Source organism: Ostrea edulis, chromosome 1, assembly GCF_947568905.1.
Source record: "Ostrea edulis chromosome 1, xbOstEdul1.1, whole genome shotgun sequence".
Lineage (NCBI taxonomy): Eukaryota > Metazoa > Mollusca > Bivalvia > Ostreida > Ostreidae > Ostrea > Ostrea edulis.
Genome location: NC_079164.1, coordinates 49650188 through 49676701, shown reverse-complemented (window position 1 = coordinate 49676701; position 26514 = coordinate 49650188). Strand labels below are relative to the sequence as shown.

At 34.5% G+C, this 26514-nt stretch overlaps 1 protein-coding gene across 2 annotated transcripts in view; it reads left to right on the top strand.

Annotated features, from left to right (window-relative positions):
* Nucleotides 1-26514, top strand: part of LOC125651468 (ATP-dependent RNA helicase DDX1-like) — a 211718-nt gene that overhangs the window by 109242 nt on the left and 75962 nt on the right. For both annotated transcript variants that reach the window (XM_048880093.2, XM_048880099.2), the window contains exon 20: nucleotides 21296-21407. In XM_048880093.2, the coding sequence (XP_048736050.1) occupies nucleotides 21296-21407 (112 nt within the window). The remainder of the gene's footprint in view (nucleotides 1-21295; nucleotides 21408-26514) is intronic.

Here is a 26514-nt window from a genome sequence, read left to right as displayed (position 1 = left end):
GCCTCTAACTTTTATACATGTACTTGCTGGTGCATGTTTATCAGACTTGAAATCCAAAGGCCAAAGGTCAAGGTTATTATCACAATAAATAGCTATTGCGGCTGAACACATTCCAAACTGCAACTCTGCCATACACATCTTTGATGCATTTTAGCGATTTTTTGATATTTGAATTAAGGCTTGGTTTGGGTATAGGCCAAAACAATGCAATTACTTAGCAACCATGACAAAGCATCTAGCTGTGAAGGCCGTCATCTTTGTTCTACGGATCCTATTGACGAAGATTGTAAATGTAATTATTGAAGGTGAAGTTTGAAATCACAGAAAATATACAATGTGTATTTCGTTGCCCTTAAAGATCGACTTTGAAGTCGCTTTGACAGATTGAGAAAACGTGCGCAGCTCAAGTGATTTATATTTTTCAAAATTTATGTATATTTTGATAAACGAAGATTATAGTACCTTTGTCTATTGCATTAAATTAATAGGAATGACTTTGATTTTGGGGCATATTATACACATAACTTGGTTTGGGTCAGTTTGTGATCCGCTTAGCGGATTGTCGAGTGTAAACTGACCCAAACCTATAATGCTTCAGAATTTAAAACATCATTCCTTAAGTAACAAAATGTTAATAAGATCTTTGACAGCTGTTCAAGTAACTTATTTAAATCCTGTTTTTTATATGAATACTATAGCTACTAATACCAATACTTTTTGCTTTGCCCTCAGTCACGGTCATGCTGTAAGATATATTAATATATCAAACTTTCTTATTTTCATTTTATTCTTTTAGCTAGGACTCTTGTCAGATTATACAATTACTTGTACATGCATATTTCACTCAGTTTTAATCATTTCTTATAACTGGAAATATTACTTGCATTATAAATGTAAAACCCATCTCTGTAAGACATGATATATTCGATAGATTTTATTTGCATTGCATAATGTTTAATATGCAGTAAATATATTAAAGATAAAACCTTTTTGAATTAACATACAAAAAGAACCTACATGCACTATTGTCTATGCATTGATTTAAGTCACAATAGAATCAGGCACTGCTTTGCGTTACAATAAAATCACAGGAGATTACTAAGGAGCACTATTCATGAGAAGCACATTCACCGTCTTTCATAAAGAGAGCAAGTTTGTTGCTAAAAAAATTACTCTTTTGTCTTTATTTGCAATCCTGGTAAAAGATAAAAAACCTAGCAAATAATCTAACTATTCCCTGGATTATCTACCGAATCTTTTATTAGATTACTTATCTGATATGATTATATGTACTGATGATTATTGAAAATTAGGGCTGGGACGATTCAGGGTTAGCTCGATTCGGTTCGGTTTCGATTCAGAACAGCACGGTTCGGTTATTTTCGATTCGGTTCATGATAGGTCCAATTTATCTAGTGACAGCACAAAAATTAACAATTTTAATGAGTAGCATATTTGATTTGATTTTATTCAAGTTATATAACTATATGTCGTCATTTGTAAACATCATATCTATTTATAATGGCATTTTATAACTTTGATAGAAAAAAGAAAACATTGACAGTGTATTAAAATTTGTTATATTAATGTGCTGCATAAGTTTTGGATTATTAAACAAATCTATAGTGAATCTAAAATGTACATGTATATGATGTTGTTTTCATTGATATGTAAAAATTCAACAATTCTATGAATTGAGAGTCTTTGAAAATATATCCTTTATTGATTTACTTCCCTCATATTAACTGAAATCTGTGTCATTACCTACGATGTGGATTTCACTTCACCACTGACAGAAATGCTATATATGTCATGTAAAAATAAACTGCAATGATCTTACAGACCATATTCTGTTGGTATCTGAGTGGTGAAAATGCTAACTCTCAACACAGTAGTGATTTAAATCTCTGCTGCTTAAAAAAACCACGTTCTGCACATCACTCGGACGCCATATTTGTTGTTTTGGTGTATGTAAAATCTAAACCGAACCAAACCGAAATCCGGAATTTGTAATCGTTGCATCGAATCGAATGGTATGAATTGCGGTGCACGGAAATTTTCGGTGCACTGCACAGCCCTATTGAAAATATGCTTCACTCTGATAATTTTGGTTTTCACTTTGACGTGCATAATCTGCACAACCTGGTGTATAAACATCACATTACCGGGTAGTTACCTACTTAATCGTACCAAAGCTACAAAACAATTAACATGTCATTCCGTAGTCTGCCTTGACTTCATACCCACTAAACCCAGCTTACATAGTTAAAATCAAGATAGGCCGCAAAGTCAACAGCTTTGGGCTATTAAACCATAATTATTGATTGATTTTGGGGACAACTGGAACCTGTGCATGAAGGACAGGGTTGTTTACGTTGTAGATGTGATCAACAGAATGGTGTTGACAGCCATGGGTTGACTTTTACCTAACTGTCCTGCTCATTAGGGTGGCAAATGGCCCTGCATGACTTCAAGATAACATAGGTGCAGATTTTAAAGCAATGGGGTCATAATTCCATTTCAAGATAACCAGAGTATTTGAAATTTCTGTGTTCTAGATACCGAGGTTTATTTTATTCATTTATATTGATTGTAAATGTTGTTGGGATCACACAGTTAATTCGAGATCTTTGGGCAATTCGAGATATTGGTGTTCGAGATATTGAAGTTTAACTGTACCTGTATTACTATGATAGTAGAATTTTATTGGAGGTAAATAGAACAAAGATTGTGAATTTCAGGCCCCCTAAACCTTAAGAAAAATTGAATGTGTTTATAATCTTCTTTTACAAGCAGACATTTTGTGTATAGTCATGATGAGGAGGGATGTATCTACAAAACCCATGGCCCATTTTGATGCTACTGGGCAGGCTTTATGGAGCATGTAGTAAAAATGTATTATTTCCTTAAAAGTCTGTAATTTCTGGACATTAAACAACCAAATCAAATTAGAACATTCTAATAATAAGAAAATTTAAGTCCTTATAGAATCGTGAAATTAATGGCCCTTGGATCAGGGATTCTAGTACTGTATCTGGATGGAAAATGTGTTATTTCTTCAAATTCTTTTTTTTTTACTCCAGGATATCAAACATTAGTTGAAACAACCAATTTAAGTACACAGAAATAATAAGTAAAGCTTCTACCAATATAAGTACACAGAAATAACAAGGAGTAAAGCTTCTACCAATAGTGTGAAATTTAAGTACACAGAAATAATAAGGAGTAAAGCTTCTACCAATATTGTGAAAATCATGGCCCCTGAGTGTCAGTTGTTTTTGTGCCAGGGTGGGGCTTCATGGCCTATATAGTGTAATGCACGTGCACAACTTTAAAGAAATTCTTTGGGAGCTATGTTTGTTCACACAAGATATGCATAATTCTTTTATTAAAATAAACTACATTTCAGCAAAAAGTTGAAGATGAACTTTTATGTCTGTGAATTAAATAGAAATTTACACATCACTGGTTGAATTGTTCTAATCATTGTATATTAAAGAGCATTAATTAAGTCTTCCAAACGAAGTTTGGGGACTTATTGCTTTTGCTTGGTTCTTATTATTCTTCCGCTTCTTCTTCTTTTTCCAGGGGGCCTCCATGGCATAGTGGTTAGTTTTTATTAGTGGAAGAGAGAACCCAGATACCATGTTCTCTCTTCCACTAATAAAAACTGGGTGCCACCATATAACTGAAAAATTGTTGAGTGTGGTGGAAAACATCAATCAATCAATCAATCTTCTTCCGCTTCTTTCTCGTGCCTAAAACTGTCCAACCCCATTCTCCGTAACCAGTGGATGAAAATACAGTGAAATATCTTTATCTCGAATACCCCGCTTGAGTCGAAGTTGACCGCCGGTCCCGGCTGTTTTCCTTATATAAATAATTTTTAAAAACTTCTGATCTTTCGAACACGGTAATCTCGAATACCCCGCTTATGTCGAAGTATTTTCAAGGTCACATGCCCTAATTTAACCTGGTTTATCTCGAAGTGCAGTCAAATTTCCGCTCTGCTTACCATACCTGGCGTCACAAGTCACAAATTCACACCTGCAGCTACACCAATTATAATTGATGACCGCTAATCCACGCTCGCCTTTTCCGAGTAGACCCAGGTCACAATAAATGGTTCAACAGCTTGGGTGATTAGTCCACCGCCAATTATGAACTAACACGCCCGATTCCAGGGATGGTGTTTTGAATGACACACGCTATATCATTAACATGTTGGTTAGATAAACGCACAAAATTGACAAAGTGTGCTTGAAGGTAATGCTCATAATAACGATAATGTATTTAATGATACACGCTTCATCATTAAAACTAGGACAGAGAAAACACGAAATTTTATTTAATTAACATTTAAAAGTGTTTTTTTAAATCTGTCTTTTTTGTTTCTTGCATGTTCATGATAGGTTCTTTCACTACAACGCAATAGCTACATCCCAGTCGAGCCTTAGATCATAAGACATTAGTAAACTTAAAGTAAGCATACAAGCATGATCATCTTAATTTTGAAACACATTGTGATTTCAATGGGATGTTTATATATAATAAAAAACCCCGAAATGTTTGTCTTTGAAATTCCGCCTTATCAATTTATCAACTTGTATTAAACTATACGAAACGGCAACGGGGTTGTTGTTTATAATGCAAATCTCATACTATGCATCAAATATCCACCTTCAAAAAAATATTCAAGATCGATTTTGGATATCTCGAACCCCGGGATATCTCGAAGTTTTTTCGAGGTCCCTCGGACTTCGAGATAGAGATATTTTACTGTAATAGATATTCAAGAATATGATATAAGCCAATGTATCTAGATGTGCAGAAATGTTTTTATTTTCAGATTGAAGGGGGTTAGGGTACATTTTAGGGGAATCAAATGGGGGTGGGGTTTAACATACAACTCTATGGGGGGGGGGGGGGGGGGAATTAATTCCAAAATCAACAGATATAACTTGACAAATATGATAGAGTCCTGGGGTCTTCAGAAATGAATAGGTAATGACAGGGCCTACAATTTAGTATCAAGGTCAAGTGACTACAGTGACCTTGACCTCTGACATTGAACATAAAGATTGGTATAACTTTGAATTAGTATCAAGGTCAAGTGACCTTGACCTCTGACCATGAACATAAAATTGGTATAACTTTGAATACAGGACTAATAGTGACATGGAATCTTTAGAAATGGCAAGAGGATGACAGGACCTACAAATTAGTATCAAGGTCAAGTGATTCTAGTGACCTTGACCTGGAACATAAAACTGGTATTACTTAAGAACCAGGTCTGATAGAGACATGGGGTGTTTTCAGAAAGGATGATGAAATCTACAAATTGGTATCAAGGTCAAGTAACTCGAGTGACCTTGACCTTGAACATACAAACTCATATAATTTTAGAATTGGAATTGATAGAGACATTGGACCTTCAGAAATCATAAGAAGATGATAAAGTCTACAAACTAGTATCAAGGTCAAGTGACTCCAGTGACCTTGACCTATGACCTTAGTACATAAAATTGATATTACTTAAAAACCAGGTCTGGTAGAGATATGGGATCTTCAGAAATGATGAAAGGATGATGAGGATCTACAAATTGGTATCAAGATGAAGTGACTCAAGTGACCTTGACCTCTGACCTTGAACATACAAACTCATATAATTTTAGAACTGGAATTGATAGAAACATTGAACCTTCAGAAATGATAAACAGATTATGAGATCTATAAATCAGTATCAAGGTCAAGTGACTTGAGTGACCTTGACCTCTGACCTTAGATCATAAATTTGGTATTACTTTAAGAACTAGGTCTGATAAAGAGATGGAATCTTCAGAAATACTAAAAAGATGATGGGATCTACAAATTGGTATCCAGTGACCTTGACCTCTGACCCTAAACATAAGTGTATGGTATAACTTTAGAACTGGGATTGATAGAGAATCTTCAGAAATGATAAAAGGATGTAATGAGTGACCTACAAACTAATATCCCAGTCAATGATATTAAGATTTGCAAACCACAAGCCATTCGGGCAACCATTTTCAGGAAATCCACAGGCCCGAACTCAATATCACTTGCCTGAAAAAAAAAAAGAAGTAATTATACGCATGGGAAATCTGAATAATTTTCAAGACAAATTCAGAACAGATCGAGTTAAGATGCGTAATTAATGGGACGAATGACTTTGTTTGAGGCGAGTTATTCTAATTCTATGACTTGAGCATGTGCGTAATATTTATTTACTTCCAATTGTCAAATTAAAACTCTGACAGGTAATTTTTTTTACAATCCAGTCAGACTTGTTGCCAAGCGGATTTTACAAGTCCGACAGGAAAATCACTGGCTGCGGGTGTTCGGACTACCGCTAATTTCGCAGACTGGTATCCTAATTGACTTTGACCTTGGTTATAAAAACTTGTATAACTTTAGAACCAGGACTGATAGAGACATGGGATCATCAAAAATGATAAGAGGATGTTGGGCCGGCCTACAAACAAGGATCAAGGTCAAGTGACACCAGTTTTACTGAAGAAAAAACAGGGATTTTTTGAAAAAATTTCAAATCAAAGCTTTCGTGATCTAGATTTTTTAAATGAGGTAAATGTAGGAATGGATTTTGTCAAGGGAGAAAAATAGTACATGTAGTACTAAGATAAAAACCACTTTTATACAGCCAATATTCGTTTAAGAGACTTTATAATTGCATGGTACTAGATTATAATCATATCTTGTTAATTATGATTTGACATACTGTGTGTCTTTTTATTAAGCAAATCTGATGTTATTATGTTTATCAGTTATGATTTTCTTTGGGCAAATTGTCATGTATTTTATAGGAGAGGGCAAATTGTCATGTATTTTATAGGAGAGGGCAAATTGTCATGTATTTTATAGGAGAGGGCGTTCTAAGTTTTAAGAACTTGTGCTCAATCCGTTTGTTATTAACATCCAGACAATAAAATATGTTCAAATCAATCAAATCATTTTATATTGAAAATAACCAATTTAAGAAAGTCTACATTTCTAAACCTTTGATAATTTCACATATATTATGTGCAAATTTTGCACTCTGAGGTGAATTTTGGTACATGTAAACAAAGGGTAAGCAAGATTTGCACATGAATATTTTTACTCCTAGTGCAGAAATTTGCATTTAGTCAGACTACATGTAGGTGTAAATTAACATTTATAGACGAGTAAATTTACTCACTGTCGGAAATATTCTGACGTTTTCCTGGCTTCTTTATGATTTTGATATTTACCCTTTCCGGCATGGTAAATATCAAAATCATAAAAAAGCCTGGATATTTTGGACTACCAAATTACAAACTTGATACTGAAATACACACTGAATTACACATATTAGTTTGCTGGTGCAACTGAATGCATCGCAACATTTACACTTAAACACCATTAGTAATATTTGCATGTGTTAAATTTACACCTAAGAGCAAATAGGCGCTTGTGAATGGGGCTTAAAATGCTTTCATGATATTATTGTTCATGCATATTTATGTACAAGTGCTACTATGAATACAGACAATAACCTTAACGTTTACTGGTATCGATTATTGATATATATTTAATGAACCTCTATCTTATAATTGTATAAATAATTATACCTGCAATTCTCAAAATGTTTCGATGAAAAGTAGTTAAACCCAAGTGCTAACTAAAGTTGTGATGAACACATCTTCATTCATTATTATTTTGAAACAGAAACATACACATCATATATGTACAGTGAATTTGTATATCTTTTTAGCTCACCTGAGCCGAAGGCTCAAGTGAGCTTTTCTGATCATAATTTGTCCATTGTCTGTTGTCGTCTGTGTCGTAAGCTTTTCACATTTTCATCTCCTTCTCATGAACCACTGGGCCAATTTCAACCAAACTTGCCACAAAGCATCCTTGGGTGAAGGGCTTTCAAGTTTGTTCAAATGAAGGGCCATGTCCCTTTCAAAGGGGAGATAATCACAAAAATGCAAAAATAGGGTGGGGTCATTTAAAAATCTTCTCAAGAACCACTGGGCCAGAAGAGCTGAGATTTACATGAAAGCTTCCTGAAATAATGCAGATTCAAGTTTGTTCAAATCATGACCCCCGGGGGTTGGATGGGGCCACAATAGGGGATCAAAGTTTTACATACAAATAGATAGGATAAATCTTTAAAAATCTTCTTCTCAAGAACCACTGAGCCAGAAAAGCTGAGATATACATGAAAGCTTTCTGACATATTTCAGATTTCATTTTGTGAAAACCATGGCCACCAGGGGAGGATGGGGTCACAAGGGGGGGATCAAAGTTTTGCATACAAATATATAGGGAAAATCTTTAAATATGAGCCAAGTGACTCAGATGAGCGATGTGGCCCTTGGGCCTCTTGTTGTTTTTTTTTTGCAATAAAACTTTGTTGACTGATATGGTAAAGATGAAAAGAGATTTAGGATTTAACACAACCCTATTTCATTCTGATCTACAAGCCAGTTCAGAGTGTGTGTGTATATTGATGATGCTCTTCAATAGGTTTAACATTTTGTGGAGAAATGATGCATAGGAATTTGGTGAAATTAATTTTCATGAATGGTTGCAATTCAATTACACCCCCCCCCCCCCTTCAAATAAGAGGGATATATTGCTTTGCACTTGTCGGTTGAGAACCTTTCACTTCATCGTAATGATATTTCATATGTGGGTTAGTTATGAGTAGTAGAGGACCCTTATTGATTTTCAGTTCAAAAGGTCAAGGGTAAATTCACTCTGGACGTAGGAAGATACTCTCCACTCAATATCTTGAGAACTCTTTACTTGACAGACATTAAGCTTGGTACATTGTAAGGAGTAGATGACTCGATTTTTAGGTCATGTGGTCAAAGTTCAGGGGTCAAACTGGACATACGAAGGTACTGTCTGCTCAATATCTTGAAAACCTTTGCTTGACAGACGTCAAACATGGTACACTGGTACATTGTAAGAAGTAGATGATCCCTATTGATTTTGAGATCACATGGTCAAGGGCCAATCCACTCTGGACATAGGAAGATATTGTCCACTCAATATCTTAAGAACCCTTTGCTTGACAAATAGCAAACTTGGTACATTGGTACACCATAAGGAGTAGATAACTCCTATTAATTTTGGGTTCATCTGGTCAAAGGTCAAGGGTCAAACTGGGCATAGTAATATCATATGATTGATTGACAACAAACTTGGTACACTGATACAGACCCGGAAGCGTACTACTACACCATTTGCATGGAATGGTATGAAATGATTCTTGCACGGAACGATGAACGGTTTGCATGGAATGAAACAAAATGCTTTGGAGGTGTAGTAGCAAGCTTCAGGGTCTGTTCATCCTAAGGAGTAGATGATTTTTAGGTCACATGGTTAAGGGTCAATCCACTCTGGCCATAGGAAGATATTGCCTGCTCAATATCTTGATTGTTTTGGCACTACCATCAATGAAATGATGCATGTGTATAACCCTTTTCAATTTTGAACCACGGGGCAATTACTTTTTTCTTAAAGATTTCTTGTTTAAATTAAAGTCTGATATGGTCGTTCAAATGTTCTTATCCTTTGGAATATGATATATATTTTTGTTTATATATGTGGATTTTAGTGGAACTATGTTTCATTCTGATCATTCCACTTGACCAAAATTACTTCATCATCAAAACACGTGGCTTCTAACTTGATCTACATCATTCAGAACATAAAGTTACGATAAATCACAAATATTCCTATATGAAAGAAAATAATTCCATTACGAATACATGATCGTAATATACATAAATGATAGTAAGATTAATTCATTATATAGACATTATCACTCGTAGATTGACCGAATAACGATATATAGACTGTGGAGGGAGCATTTGTAGGAATATGAATTAATATTTTTCATTTCCAAGAAAGAGATCAGCTTTTTGATTCATTTTAACCTTCAATCAGATTACTTTCATGTAATACATATTCATTGATAATCCAAACGTGTTATAACGTCGCACCTGCTAATCATACATAGGATCTTTTCCAGCACAATATTTTGTGTGACTTGGACCAAAATACGGTAATATATATGGAATGGATAGTATGGACTAATTTAAAATATTATAAAAATATGATACCATTTTATTGACTCATGAACCTTAATACATTGCACTCAGGGTCATAATAGTGAGGGTTCTTTTTCTTTCCAATGTCTGCTGTCACATAGGACCACGGTATTTAAGATTTCATACAAAAGTCCAACAACTCTCACTTGAGGCGCATTGAATTATAAGAATTCTCTTCTTTACTCATGAACATATTCCAAACAAATTAAGTTCAAAGCAACAGCCCCTGCAAACAAAGTGTAGATGGTAAATGCAGGAATCACCATGTCTGTCTACAATGTACATCTTCTGTCCTTTCCTTCCATAATGCATCTAGGCAACATTGTTGTAATAAAGAATGGCTCAAATGTGGCTTATGACCAGATGATGTGTAATGATCAATCACAAAATCTGATGCCCATTCAACATGCATGCATTGCACCATCAACATTTTCTTCATGTATATGTAAGGTTTTTGTGAGTGATACTCAAATATTGAATGAAGGACCATGATGTTCCCAGAGTACCCCATTAATGAAAAAATAATTAAGATAAGGTGGTGCATTTTAAAAAATCTTCTCATGAACAAATGGACGAAAAAAGGCAGATTTTGCACAGAAGCTTCCTGTTATAATGAAAACTCAAGTTTGTTTAAATCATAATTCTTGGAGCCAGGGTACCAGACACTGGTGAATTTTACTTTATTTGTGTAGTCTTATAAAACAAGGGTTTTTTATGTCACGGTAAAATACAAGCATCCTCTTGTAGTGTAGATTTATGTTTGTTCACACATGGATCTCAGGGTTTAAGACAGGGTTGCAGTTGGCATTTAACGTTTTACACTTTTAATAATATACATGTACTTAGAGAAAATCTTTGAAAAATCTTTTTTTGAAGAACCACAATACATCAAATTGATATGCAGGAGTGCTGATTCAAGTTCCTTCACATCAGGCTCTGCTTGGCAGGCAAGGTTGGGGTCATGATCAGGACTTGATGTTTTACATGGAAAGGCTACTGCATAGGTGATCAATGCTGCCTATGAAGCTTGTAATGTTGAAGACTTTCTGTTTGTTACAACGTGCAGGCTGTTACTATGCTATATAGAAGATTTTCTGTTTGTTACAACCTGCAGGCTGTGACTATGCTATCTTAGCTTGAAATGATTTGTATGCCCATTTCCTAAAGATTTTGTCGCAAAAGTTACACTTTCAATAATGTCTGAACTCTCTACCTTGTTGTCAACAATGACGTACAGTCAACTCTCGATAAACCGCCACCTTTTGTTCTTATGAAATTATGGCATTATAACGAATTTGGCGATGAATTGAATTACATTGTACTGCCATCTTGAAGAAATAGAGTTACCGTTCTTTTATATGTAAGAGTTATCTTTTGTCCTGACTTGCGTAAACCACATAAACGCCTTTTCTAAGTCAGTATTAAGTGCACCGCGGTGCCGTTTCCTGACAGGCGAGCCTTCAGAGACTGGGTCAGGGTCTGCAAGAATTGCATCCTTTGCTGCTAAGATGTCGCCCACTGTCCTTCTTTTTATAGACTTTTCCCATAAAACAGAAAAATGATTTGCAATATCCTGATGGGTACATTTTTGATGATGTCCTTGGTACGTAATGATTTTTTCTCATTGAAATTTAACAGGATCCTCTTTCGTGGCGAAGACATAGCTAAATTGAAATGTGTTTCTATGATGTATAAACAACTTGACTACAGTTTATCTCAAGTAATTTTCTTGTTTATTCAAAACAGCGATTACTGGGATCCTTCTGTCCAGGTGTACGCCGGAGATCGATAATGACCAATTTACTGCTTCACTGACCATGTGCACCTATGGCGGTTTATCGAGATAATTAACATGTTGAAATAGACTTTTGTAATGAAAACACTGTGGCAAATGGCGATAGCGAATTTGGCGTTTTAACGAGAGTTTTAAGTAACAGGAAAAATGTTCCTAGAAAAATGCGGCGTTATAACAAAAATGGCGATGAATTGAGTGGCGATAATTCGAGAGTTACCTGTAAATGTGTTGAGGTGAGATGTATGTGTTTGTATAGAAAATAAATACTGTAGATTCCTAATTATATGAGAGGAATTTATTATTGCTTAATTTTGCAAGAGGCATCATATCATGCACTCACGAAATAAAATTACTCGCTTTTAATTTTCTGTTGCTATAATACATGCAAGAACTCAGACGACATGCAAATTCATGTTTACATGATTTGATGTATACAAGTCATTTCGCCATATTAAGTACTCGCGTAAAATAAGGAATCTACACTACCCAATATATATGGGTACTTTGACATTTTTGTACTGCTTCTAACAAGTTGTAGCTATACTTTCCACATTAAAGTTGTTTGAGATATGCAGGAATGACCAAGTTTTATCTGTCTCTGGCACAAGGTTAAGGATAGCATATTAGATAAGTCTGTTTCCAATGTGTCATTTTTGGCTCAATGTTTACATTACCGATTTTCCTTACTTATGGCAATGTCAGCCGCATATTTTATTTGAGTAATTTCATTTCATGTAAAATTGTTCTGATAACAACCGCCCCATGGTTAAAACCAGTCAACCAAATAAATTTATCGTGCATTCTCATGATGTGTTGGTGGTCTAGCTATATTTCTTTGAGTTTATACTTTGTTGAATATCACATGGTATCCATGCACTCTTGGGAATCTTCCGCAAATAAAACTTCAAGGTGTTAGTCTCCAGCTTTGACTTTGTCTTTACTAATTCTTCGGATTTACAACTGCATCACATTCATGAGGAAATGGCTATCATTGCTATTGGTAAAGATGTCAAAGGTATAAACATTGGAAATGCAAATGTTCTGAAATGACTGGCATTTACGATTTACTCTATCGTATGCTTTGACATTTGGCAGAGTCGTACAAGTTTATTTGGACTGATTTTCAAAGAGCTACACTGTACAGTTCTGCAGCTAACAAGTTCACAGTTCGAATTTAAAAGGTGCATGCTTGACCGAATTACTACCTGTCCGAGTTTAGTGTTCACAGTTTAAACAACACATTTCACTATTTCAGACCTCTTGTCTTGAGATGTATTAATCAGGTGTGGTGTTTTCAAAATTGACACTTTCACCATGAAGTAATTTGCTGGTAGTTGCTGAAGATGTAGATTTCACAATCATTTCATGCTGCAAACACATTAAAACTTTCAACACATCAAGAGAACCAGCAACAGTGACACTAAATTGAGACAGGCAGTAACATGCAAAGTCCAGGATACCAAGTAAATCAGTGCAGTTTTAAAAGGTTGTTGCACTTCTCAACACTTTTACTCTTTTCCTGTTCACAGTAACAAAATGGTGCTATAAACAAAGCAGACCACCACATTGACATCAAGAGAATTGCACACCTAATTTGATTTCTGGGAGATCAGCAAAGTAATAGTTTGCTGTTTGATTTTTATACCAATTAATCCTGGGAGGTCCATCATATATCTGTCATCAGCTTCTTCTACAGTATTAACCAATCAATACTGGAAGGGCCATCAGTTGTTTCTGCAGTCTGTCATGGGTCAAAAACAAAATGTCTTTTCTAGTGATTTCATATGTTAGCAATGACATTAATTATATAACCTTGATTGTAAGGGCAATATCATCATTGTTTATGAGGTATAGTAATTTGTTCAATGATATCTAAAACCAAAGTCTGGTTTTAAAGAGATGCAGTCATTGGATTTCAATGAAAAGTTTTAGACTCAGCAAAGCCTCGGTCCTTGATGTTCTGTTAGAGGGATTCCGCTCAGGAAATGAGAGAGGGCCATAACACTTTTATCATTACACTTATCCTCTATGTGAATAGAGCAATATCATAGAATTGAAAGTTTAACAAAATGACTTTTTGGGACAATTTCTTGGGCAATTACTCCATGACCATTAACAAGGAGTAATTGATTTCTCTGCTGTTTGATTGTCAAGGGATTGATCGGGATATAACATTACTGTAAAACGTAAAGGGACTATAGAAGACTCCTCAGTGAAGGATTTCATTTCCTTGAAAATACTCTGATGGCTAAATTAGCATGTTGAGAAATGACAAGAAGATCACAGCTGAAAAGGGAACTAAATAATGATCTCAGCTGAAAAAGAAATATCAGGTCTCGGGATAAAAATTCTGTAACAATGTTTCAAACTGTAATTATGTTCATGGAATTAATCAGTTCTGTATCTTGATTATTCTTAATTACATGAAATAATGGTTTTTTGCTATATTATCTTTAAAATTATTTTGTTAATAAAAATGGTATGTATGTGTGTGATGAAAAGGAATCGTGATGCAGCAGCCATAAAAAAGAGAAATTTGCATGATTTATCTGGACTCAAGAGAAATATTTCTGCTAAAGGAGCTGCATGCATTTAATTTTATTATCCAAGTGTCTATTAGAGTAATTAACCATTTTTTGCTTGTTCCTTTTTAATTTCTCTGTGCATGTAACGGTTAAACTATTGACAATTCAGTAGGTTTGGCTGTTTCATGGCACTGTGAATGCACTGCCTTTATTCAACTGTTCATACTACTCATCACCACAACTGAGTTTTATAATTACATGTATGCTGAAAAGTTTTTGAACATTTTATGAGATATCAAAATAATATCTCATCAGTATAACTACGACATTGTGGTTCTTTTCATTACACACAAGTAGATAAATTGATACGCCAGTTTTGAGAGTAGAGCTCTTCAGTGTAGGAGATACATTTAGTGGAACTTTGAATGCCTAAGTGGGACAGAGTGGACCTACAGACAGTGAGGAACATGATAAAATGTATTAAAAGCGGCTTCTGTTTAGATATGTAAATGTAGGAAACACAAAATACTATCGAAAGAAATGTTTTACTAGAGTGAAAACATAAAATCCATGTCATATTTGCAAGTAATATCCTGGATATACATGTAATATGTACGAGCAACAAAATAACGTGATATGATAAATAAAAATTCCATGTATTTAAGGAGGTTTGCACCTGAGCTTTGAAGTAATGTCAATTTTTTGGGAAGTGTATTTTTGATTTCTACATTAAAGGAGAATTAGGAAATTAAAAAGCAAAACTGGGGTCGCAACGCTTGTGAGCTACAGTGTTCTAAATGTTACGAAATTTGGTTCTTCATTTCATATGTATATTCAGATCACTCGCAGCTCATATGGTCATTGTCATCAGTTTATTACATGATGTATCCTGTCCAGCATTATATCTCGTTAATCATTGGTATGAAACGCTAGCATATATTCATAATACTCGCTGATTACATGCGTGCCACATTTTATATGTTTACAAATGTTTAGAATTGGGTTCCGTATTGATTCGACCCGATCCCGAGCTCTAGAGCACATGGTCTGCAATTTATCACGTTTCATCTTTGAATGTTCCCATGTCTATATTTTTATCGAAGTATTACAATAGTAGCTACTTATACTTGCCATTTTATAAAGGAACACACTGCCATTTTACTTCAGTATTAGCAGTTTTCCATTAGCTCTCTTGTCTGCATGCATTTTACCCGGTTATTTATACCAGAAGTATCGCAGGGCCGATTCGGGTCAATGATTGGTTGACTGAGGTTACCAAGGGGTACCTAAATAGTGTGTGTGTGTGTGTGTATATATATATATATATATAGATAGATAGATATAAGCCGATTCTAGTTGTCTGTACCCACAACCCAATGGACCAACCAAGATAGGGCACTGATCTATACAGCTCCCATAAAATTGGGAAAAGATGGATGAAACGCAGAACAGATGGGTAATCATACTTAATTAGTTATATTATTAAGTTGCAGATGAACCCCTGTGGGAGACCCATAATATAGAGGGAGGCCCATAATATAGAGGGAGGCCCATTCATGGGAAACCCAATGGGAATATCTATGGGAGTTATGATTTCATTATAAGGATTCTGTATAAGTACATTAGGATATTTAAGGATGTTATAATTGGGAATTAATATATTATTAGTCAAAGTACAAGTAGCTGGCAGGTTAATTATTTTATAACACAACATATTTTAGGGCCTTACGGGAGTGAGTGACATTTCAGTGAATTGTGATTTTTATGGTAATACCTTTTCCCACTGTATTGTGCATAGTGTAAATAAATTTTGTTGATGAACTTTTTATCCTGACTTTAGTATTCTTTTATGAAATATGGTTGACATACGAGAGTGTAAAGCCCACATGTTTGCCCGCTCTCACAAGGGAGTGAAACGCAACATAAACATGACTTTTTTGCACTTAAGATTTATTCAGTTAAACTTGATTTGTCTGTTGGTGTCAACACAACATAAGCACCACAAATCAGTCATTACATAAAATAGATATATACATAATACAAATTAAAAAAAGTTTAATACTAGAAACAGTGTTCAGACTAGAAATGGAAATGAATGACCTTTTCAAACTTGATATACAAAAACATTCATGATATCAAATTTGATAGTTTTAAAGGACATCTTAGGAGTAATGTCAATTTCTTAATTTTCACATAATTTTCAAGGTCTTGTCTTATAATTTAAAATGCAACAAAAAAAAGTGGGGGTTGGAGATGAATTTTTTAAATTATTGGCAAAAATATTGAATTTTTATACAAACTTTCAAGTAAATTAATATAAACATTTTTAAGAATCGGTGTTCTCTTGGGAAAAATATAACAACCAAAGTAATAAATCTTACAACATTTGAACTAGTTCCAAGTCTCAACTACTTGTATCATAAATTATAAAACTGAAATACACGTATAGGAGTATGAAAATAGAAAATATATTGGATGAAACAGAAACTGTAAAATCATGCATATTTAGAACTTTTTCATTACTTGATACTTCCACCACAAAATATAGTCCCTGCCAAACCCTTTCAAAATTTGAATTGACACAACAATTTTCCAACTGGATACTGGTTCAGTAATAGATGTGTAATATGTTTGCACCAATGGGATCAGTATTGAACCAGTAAATACTAAGTTGTAGCATCCTGCACAGTTGTGCTAAAAATCTCAGGAGCTAACTTCCTTAATTACTCCCTGAATATACTTATCATTTACTTTGCTTGTGTATCAGTTGAATTTGTGTATGAAACTGCATATGAGATTGAAACTTACTGGGCAGATCAATTCACAAATTGGTCCCACTCCCACATGTAAAGAAATTGTTTTGCACCTTACTACATGTATGTACGAAAGTTCTCCAAAGGGAAATAACTTGGATGTATATCAAAAACAGGGGTATTGGACAATAAAACAGTTATTTCATGTATCTCAGTCAAACCGTCACAACTATTGCCTTGAGGTGGTGTGGAAGACCTCGTGAACTATTGCTGTTGGCAATTAAATTCATGAGGTTTGCCAACAATTTACTTTCACTGCCAAAGAAAGAAAAATATCTTGCAATTTAGTCTGTAAACAATTCAGGACTAGGTAATGTTGCCTCTCTGTACTGTAATTAGTTTTGATTTTATATATTAATTAATGTTTATATCTAGTGCAGATAGAAACAGAGTCTGTGTGTCTGTTGGTGTATTGATACACACTTAATATGTACTTACCCAGTTGTGCAAACATTCATGGGGAAACAGTTTCAACATTGGTATTTGAGTTGTTGAAAATTAAAGAATGTCCACATTATAGTTGCATGGATTCAGCCTAGGAAACTAGTCCATTTACAGTTGTTGCTTGACAACATGTTTATGTACGTGCGTCATGGCAAACACAGTTTGAGCTGTTGTGATGGAATTGTATTACCATTTGTCTTTGCAACTTTTCGTGAGCATTAACTAATTCTTATCTAGTAATGCAGGCCTAATGTGTGGAAGAAGTCACACATCAGATGAAGTACCACTCAAACTATGTATGTTGCCATTGTCCAGCAGGAATGTCAGCAGAGGAAGTCGGGATGATTGATTAGTTTGTAGTCCAGGTTCTGCTCGTTCATTAATGCATCAGAAACTTTTAGAAATGAAATAAGTGTAATAGTTGTTTGTTTCTATATCGGGAAGCTGATATCCCAAAATTACCAGAAATTTATTGCACTCTGGCATGTGTTCAAAAACAAGTTCCGTTTTATCAAAATAAATACATATTATTTTCAAAAGCTTTTAATGCAGATTCAACCACTTAAATGTGTAACTAATGTTGTGATTCAGAATTGAGAGCCACTAATTTGTAAAAGTTGTAGCGATTCAGAATTGAGAGCCACTAATTTGTAAAAGTTGTGACGATCGATTCAGAATTGACAGTCACGAATTTGTAAAATTGTAGCGATTCAGAATTGACAGCCACTAATTTGTAAAATTGTAACAATTCAAAAATGATAGCCACTAATTTGTAAAAGTTGTAGCAATTCAGAATTGACAGCCGGTACTAGTGTGTACCTATTGTAGCGATTCAGAATTGACAGTCGGTACTAGTGTGTAACTATTGTAGTGATACAGAATTGACAGCCGGTACTAGTGTGTATCTATTGTAGTGATTTGGAATTGACATCCCCTAATGTGTAGCCATTTTAGTGATGCAGAATTTACAGCTTCTAGTGTGTAACTATTGTAGTGATACAGAATTTACAGTTACTGGTGTGTTACTATTGTAGTGATACAGAATTTACAGTTACTGGTGTGTAACTATTGTAGTGATGCAGAATTTACAGCTTCTAGTGTGTAACTATTGTAGTGATACAGAATTTACAGTTACTGGTGTGTAACTATTGTAGTGATACAGAATTTACAGTCACTGGTGTGTAACTATTGTAGTGATACAGAATTTACAGTCACTAGTGTGTAACTATTGTAGTGATACAGAATTTACAGTTACTGGTGTGTAACTATTGTAGTGATACAGAATTTACAGTTACTAGTGTGTTACTATTGTAGTGATGCAGAATTTACAGCTATTAGTGTGTAACTATTGTACTGATACAGAATTACAGTCACTGGTGTGTAACTATTGTAGTAATGCAGAATTTACAGTCACTAGTGTGTTACTATTGTAGTGGTACAGAATTTACAGTCACTGGTGTGTAACTATTGTAGTGATACAGAATTTACAGTCACTGGTGTGTAACTATTTTAGTGATACAGAATTTACAGCTATTAGTGTGTAACTATTGTAGTGATACAGAATTTACAGCTATTAGTGTGTAACTATTGTAGTGATACAGAATTTACAGTTACTGGTGTGTAACTATTGTAGTGATACAGAATTTATAGCTATTAGTGTGTAACTATTGTAGTGATGCAGAATTTACAGTCACTAGTGTGTAACTATTGTAGTGATGCAGAATTTACAGTCACTGGTGTGTAACTATTGTAGTGATGCAGAATTTACAGTCACTGGTGTGTATTGGTTCCACCCTGTCTGCGTCTATTTTTTCATCCATGTATCTATTTGGGACAATTGATTGTTTTCACGTAGTTAAGTGTCCATTCAAGTTGGTGATTAAGGACCTACTCAGATTTGTGATTTCCTTCTCTTTACACCAGGGATATTGATAAAATGGAGGCAATGGAATTTATTGTATGCTTTAACTTGTATTTAAGTGAAACTTGAATAATGTTGAACTTTACGTCTTTCTGGTTTCAAATATGGATGATCCCGGCAGGGAGAGGAGGGTGGGGGTGTTGAAGAAAATTTATAGTTAGCTTTTATTTTTGTGTACATTTTTTACTTAGAATGACAAATATTTTAGATTTTTAAAAAAAATGATTCTTGTTGTCAATGTTTTGGCTTGTGTCTTGCCAGAATTGTGGTTTGGCATTTTTCCAAGTACTGCCAACTGCTTTAACACATCATTGACATATAAAGTGTTGATAAGGGGGAAGAAATATTGAATGTATAAAGAACCATGTATTCATCTGAAAATGTTTTGAAGTTACTTTTGCAATATAAAATGTTTTATGATGTACAGTCTACTCCACTTTATATTGAAGTCACTTATTTTGGACTATCTGTTATATTGAAGTATAAGTAACATTATTTACATATTAGTTCAACATTGGTTATATTGAACTTTGGATATAATAAACAATTCAGGTTGGTCCCCTGAATTTCAGTATATCCATGGACTGTAATCACAAGCATACATGAAACCAGGGTATATTCGACTTGGAATAAATAATTATACTTTAGAATGGATCATATTTTCTTTCTGCTAACTAAGTCCCTTAGATGGATTGATGCTGATGATCAATAGAATGTTTATGCAGCCAGTATGTTTGGTAGAAATCATGTTTTTCAGTTCATTCATTTCTTATTAAATTGGTATGCAGTCAGTATGTTTTATTTGTTTAGTCGTGTAGGCAGTGTAGATGAAACTGGTTGGATGACACTGAGCGTCTAGCATACACCATTTCTGTAAGGCTTTTATTCCATAGATTCCAACTGCCTTTCCCTTGCCAGAAGGTACAATACATGTGACATTTTCAGGCCTGAACCTCTTTGACATATTTAAAGCTGTATGGTCCGAATTACAGTATTTTTTTCCATCTCGTAAAAACGCTATTAAATCATCGCACGTATGTAGTTATGAGACTGTACGACCTATCATAAATTATTTCACCTGTTTTAACCCAAATAATTTTATTTTAAATCGATGTTTACAAATAACTGCGTCACTCTGCCATTTCAAGTGACAGTCACGTGACCAGTTCAAACTTTCAGATCATCGGTGGTCTTATCTGTGTAAAGCTGTGTATTTTGTTATAACAGTACCGTACCATAAGTTTAATAGAAATAAAAATATCAAATACCTCTTAGTTGTTTTACGCTCTTTCAGCCTTAAAACTAGACAGTTGCGTATGAGTTAATACATCATGTTGGGATTCCCCTGATGCGCGTGGGTCTATTTATAGACGTCTATTATGGGATGATTTATATATGTAGCCACTATCTTTACTTTCTAAATAATATCCGCACTGTTTTCTCTTACATGCAGATGTTTTCAAGCATGTAATTAAGGGAAAGTTAATAACTTTATAAAGTAATGAATCTGCTTTAAAGTAATTATGTACAAAAAATAATACATGAACATCGGGTCATACAGCTTTAAGGTTGATGTGGTAGTGTGTTGAACATCACATCAATTTTAACCCAATGAAAGTTGCTAAAACATCCTACGTCTATCATATAAGCGTTTGATTGCATTGTAGGTATGTAATGTTGACCCAGAAGCAGATACACGATGGAAATCCCTGAAAAGTCATATTGGAACAGATGGGGTACATTACAATGACAAATGCTCATCAAATAATCCATCAAGAGGTAAGAAAGTTAATAATTTCTTCATTTTAATTTTAGCTCACATGAGCATTTTTTATCAAATTTTGTTTGGTGTCTATCTTGCATAAAAATGTCATACCATTTTCCATCCTGCCAGGAATCTCTTGTCCACTTTTAACTACACTTAACACAAAACATTATAAATTGGGATGAAAGAGATGCAATTTTGTTTAATTAAAAGGCCATGCCTTTTTTGGAGGAGAGACAATTATGAGAAAATTAGGTGAACTTATTTTAAAAAAAACGAACAAAAAACAATGTCCTTGTGACAAATCAAAGCCAAAATGTGCACAAAAGCTTCTGTATATAATGGAAATTTAAATTTGTCCAAAGCATGACCTTTGGTTCAGGATGGGGCCACTGAAACATTTTAAAGTTTTAAGATGTAGAACAACGAAGGTATAAATTAAAGACACGAGAATCATTATAGAGCGATATTTGTTCAAACCATGACCCCCTGGAACATCAAAGAATAACATTTCAATTGCTTTTCTTTTCCTTCAAAATTTCTTTGCAGTTTTCTGATTAGCTGGTATTGCTTTCATAGTAAAACAGTGGGTTAGTGCACATATAAGAAAGTTTTCAAAACAAAATATACTCCCACCCTTATTATTTGCTAGAAGGAATTAGCGCATAGAATTATGTTGACCTTCATGTTGAGGACCTTGTATATCATCACACACTATATATATCTCAGAACTACCCAATGCATATAAAAGTAAAATTCTATGTGCCAGTCATTGCTGTACACCAAGTTACCAAACACAATTACATGTATTCCATTTAGTAATCCTAAAAGATTGTGTTACTTTTACTTGTAAAGTAGTAGCACATTCAACGTGGTTGCCATCGCTTTTCATTGGCGAAATATTTGCCTGCATAGTCACCATTCTGTGCAGAAACAGAACTAATCAGAATATTAGAAGTTCAATAAGTAACTTCCATACTTCATCTGCACAATCTAATTAAAATCAGACTTCTTAAAATCCGCACCGTATACTCTGTAAGAAGATCTGACATAACCCGATTGGGGGTCATGTTCATGTGCATCGCCTATGAAACCACCGGTGTTTGCAATTCAAGGAAAATGGCCGCGATTGTTTTGTTCGAAAGAAAAACATCGCAGCTAGATGTGATGTCACAATGCACCGTTTACGTCAACTGGCGTTATATTCCTCGCGTTAATTAGGTAAACATCTTGAAAACTATTCAAATTGTACCCATCCCTATTCATACATAAATCGCAATTCACAATTAATTTAATCTGGGTGTATTTTATATTGTAAGTTTTGTTGTTTGTATGAACGGAATAGGTTAGGCATTACTGTGAAAGTTTGAAATTCCTTATGTGAAAATACACAATTTTATAGTGTGGAATAACTTCATGGGAGAGAGATTACTGCAACTTGTTTACGAGTTGCCAGGAACCTCCTAAATAGCCATCATTGTCTGTATGATGCAATATGACTGGCTGATAGTTCTCATGAATATTCCAAGCGAAAGGTCATGCGGACATGACCCCCTATGGAGTTATGTCAGATCATATTGTAGTGATTGTGAGCGTATTGTAGGATCTGATTTTAATTAGATTGTTCATCTCCAGTACTACATGTTTGTTTCTGTTGAACATCACTATTCAACCTTAATTTCCCTACATTTTTATTTTCATTGATTTAACAGATCAGGAAAAAGCATGAAAGTACTGCTTCTGTGAACTATGGAAATAAGACTTTTAAATTTAAATGGAAACAGATTATGCTTTGAAAACAACCTGAAGTTAATTCAAAGCCAAATTCAGTTTGCATTCTCCAAAGCATGGGATATTTGTCAAAAAACATTTTTCAACAAACATTGTCCCAAGCCAAGAGATATGTGTCCCAAATTGGAAAGAACTATACAAATTAAATTTGCTCTGCATATTTTTCAAAAAGTCAATGAAGATTTCGAGGAGAAATTCAAGGAAAATAAAAAATCCCACGAAACCATGTTCCAACAATTTTCTAATTTGGTTGGGTTTGAGAACCTTAATATCACAGCCTGCTACAAGAGATAACATTAAGTAGGCTTTGAAAAACGAAGACAGATATCATTATGACATGGAGTCTGGGACATAATATGTTTCAGTGTTCTTCCTATCCTTCAAAATATATTTACTGAACTGTTAGAAATTCCCTGTTAGCCACTTGATTCTACACTGCATGAGGATGTTTGTATCTACTTGAAAGATTACAATCTAACCATAATTTTAGATTATTCAATCCATACCAGTTTTAGTCACCCCTTAACACTTTCTAAGAGCTAATGAACTGTATCTCTGAATTTAATCCAGAACATTTGTTTTGTACAAGAGCACTTCCTTACAGAGATCAGTTTATGGTGTTGAGGGAAGGGTGATTTAAAAAAATCTATGGAAACCTGTAAAAAATTCAGATGTCATTGGAAGTCTATCAAGGCTGTTGATGAAATAATCAGCATTTAATGGCCCATTTGTAAATGTTGACGTTTAATTTATTTCCTGAATCGGAGCAATTACAAAGGTGTTTTTTCTAAAATAGTTACAAAAGTTGGAGTGGAAAGCAGTGTGAAACTTGTAGGCTTGTCTTGACAATTTTAGAACATGTGGACATGAAAGATTTTGATGATACATGGTATTTTTTCATCAGAAGCCAAATCATAAAGGAATAATTGATAGTAATCATTTGTTTTAGTCTGAATTAGTGACTGGAAATGCATTCGGTGGTCCCTCAGATATCCGGATGTTTTAATTTCTGGATGAGTTTTCTTTGGAACAGAATATCTGGAATTCTGCACTCCAGATCTGGATGGAATTTTTCTTCCACAAAATGCCTTTTTCCACTATATTCACTTATCTGGATGGTAACATTTAATTTGTCTTTCAACTGGAGTAACCTTTCCTGACCTGCCAGGTGTTAATTGTTGTTAAAACACTAGCCCTGCTGTGTGTATTTTAAAAAATGATCACCCATTATCAATAACTGCCAGGGAAATTTGTTATAGGGTATTATTGATATTTGTGCACAAGACTACCACTTGTTTTGACGGGTGTTGAATTGTATTTTTGTTAGTTTACTGTTGCTTAAATATTTTCTACAAAATATTTTTAAAGCTAAAGTAGTAACATCGATACTATTAGTTTACATATTACTATTTATAGACCTGACTCATGAGTTCAATAATGATTGTTCTCTGTGTACAATATTTTACATACAAATCAAAATGGTATTACATGTACCTTGAATTTGTAATTTGACGACATCTTACAATTACAGTGGAGCCTCGGTAATCCGGACGCCATTAATCCGGACGCTTCACCTTCCGGACGATTTTTCTAGGGAACGGAATTTTTATACATTATTTTGCATCATTAATCTGGAAATTCACGTTCCGGATCTGGACGGTCATTTTGTACTACAAAACGTTATAATGCATTGAAAATTGTGCCGTTAATCCAGACGGTAATTTTGTTGAGGGAAGGTCTGTGTCGGACTATTTTAGCAAGGCGTAAATTATAAAGAAAACAAGCCAAACTGTCTAATTGAAGCGATTACCTGTACCCTGTCAACACCTCCCTATAATTAGGTGGTGTGTGATGATATGTCAATTAGATCGCACGTGCCGATCGAGACATTGTATTGCCAATTTTCGCACATAAGAGTTTTATTGTGTGTAGTGTTGAATTTTGTAAATAAATCTGTAGCATATTATTTTATAGTCTTGATCAATAGCCTAATAGAATTAATAAATTAAACATCATGCCGTAATGATAATGTTTTTAACTGCTACACATATCAGTTGTACTGATTCGTAAATTGATTATCGGCTTATGCAAATCTAAACAGTGTAGATTATACTTCTAGATTCTGGATTTTATACTGTTGATTGGCGTGAAATATACATGAATGTTCAAGCACATGTACATGTAGTAAGTTTCTAACGTTTAGAATGTCATGCATGTAGAATGTACCTGTGTACGATTGATTCTTGTTACGATGTTGTAGAGCTTTATTGCTTTCGAATTTTTAAACTCTGGGTAGAAGTGAGAAAATTACCATTTTAAGGAAAATGACAATTAAATTTTGTATGTATCAGTAATGTTAGTTTCATCCGAGTTTTGTTCCGTTATTATCGCATCATGAAAATAATAGGTGCGCGTGACTAGATCAAAGCAGTAGTAGGTCTTGATATTACGAGCTTAAATGATTTTGTTCTCCTGATATTGTCTTGGATAATTATAGAATAAGAAATATAAACTCTGGCAGATTGAATTTTGGTTAAAGAATGTTGTCAACTGACATGATAATCACGAAATTCTTATATCAACTTTGGACGATGAAGATTGTTTTAACAGACCGCTGAACCCGTGAATCATGACAGATGGAAATGACCGGCCTCTTTAAGAAGTAAAAGTGTGATGAAATGTTTGAAGTTTAAATGATTATGTTAGATACTAATGATTTATTATACCCCCCACAACAAATTGTGGGGGGGGGGGGGGTATACTGGAATCGGGTTGTCCGTCCGTCTGTAGATGCAATGGTTTCCGGGCTCTAAAGCGTTATCCTTTCCACCTACAGTCACCATATCATACATATGGACTACCCATGGGATGAAGATATTCCCTATCGATTTTGGGGTCAAAAGGTCAAAGGTCACGCGCACGGACATCGAAGTAGCAATATGGTTTCCGGGCTCTAAAGCATTATCCTTTCCACCTACAGTCACCATATCATACATATGGACTACCCATGGGATGAAGATGTTCCCTATCGATTTTGGGGTCAAAAGGTCAAAGTTCACGCGCACTGAACATCAAAGTAGCAATATGGTTCGGTTTGTCATGCCATTTGTTTTTTACACTCAGAAAAGAGGTAGTTTATACCTATTACCAACACCCTTTGGGAGATTGGGGTAAGCGGGGGGTATTCTTTAGTGAGCTCACAGTACCTCTTGTTTACTTATAGTTTCATAAAGTGCTTCATTATTTGTTTTAGTGCATACGGTACACAGTTTTGTATATTTATTTGTAGGGCTAGCCTCATATATATGCACAATGTAAGCACAGGCAAAT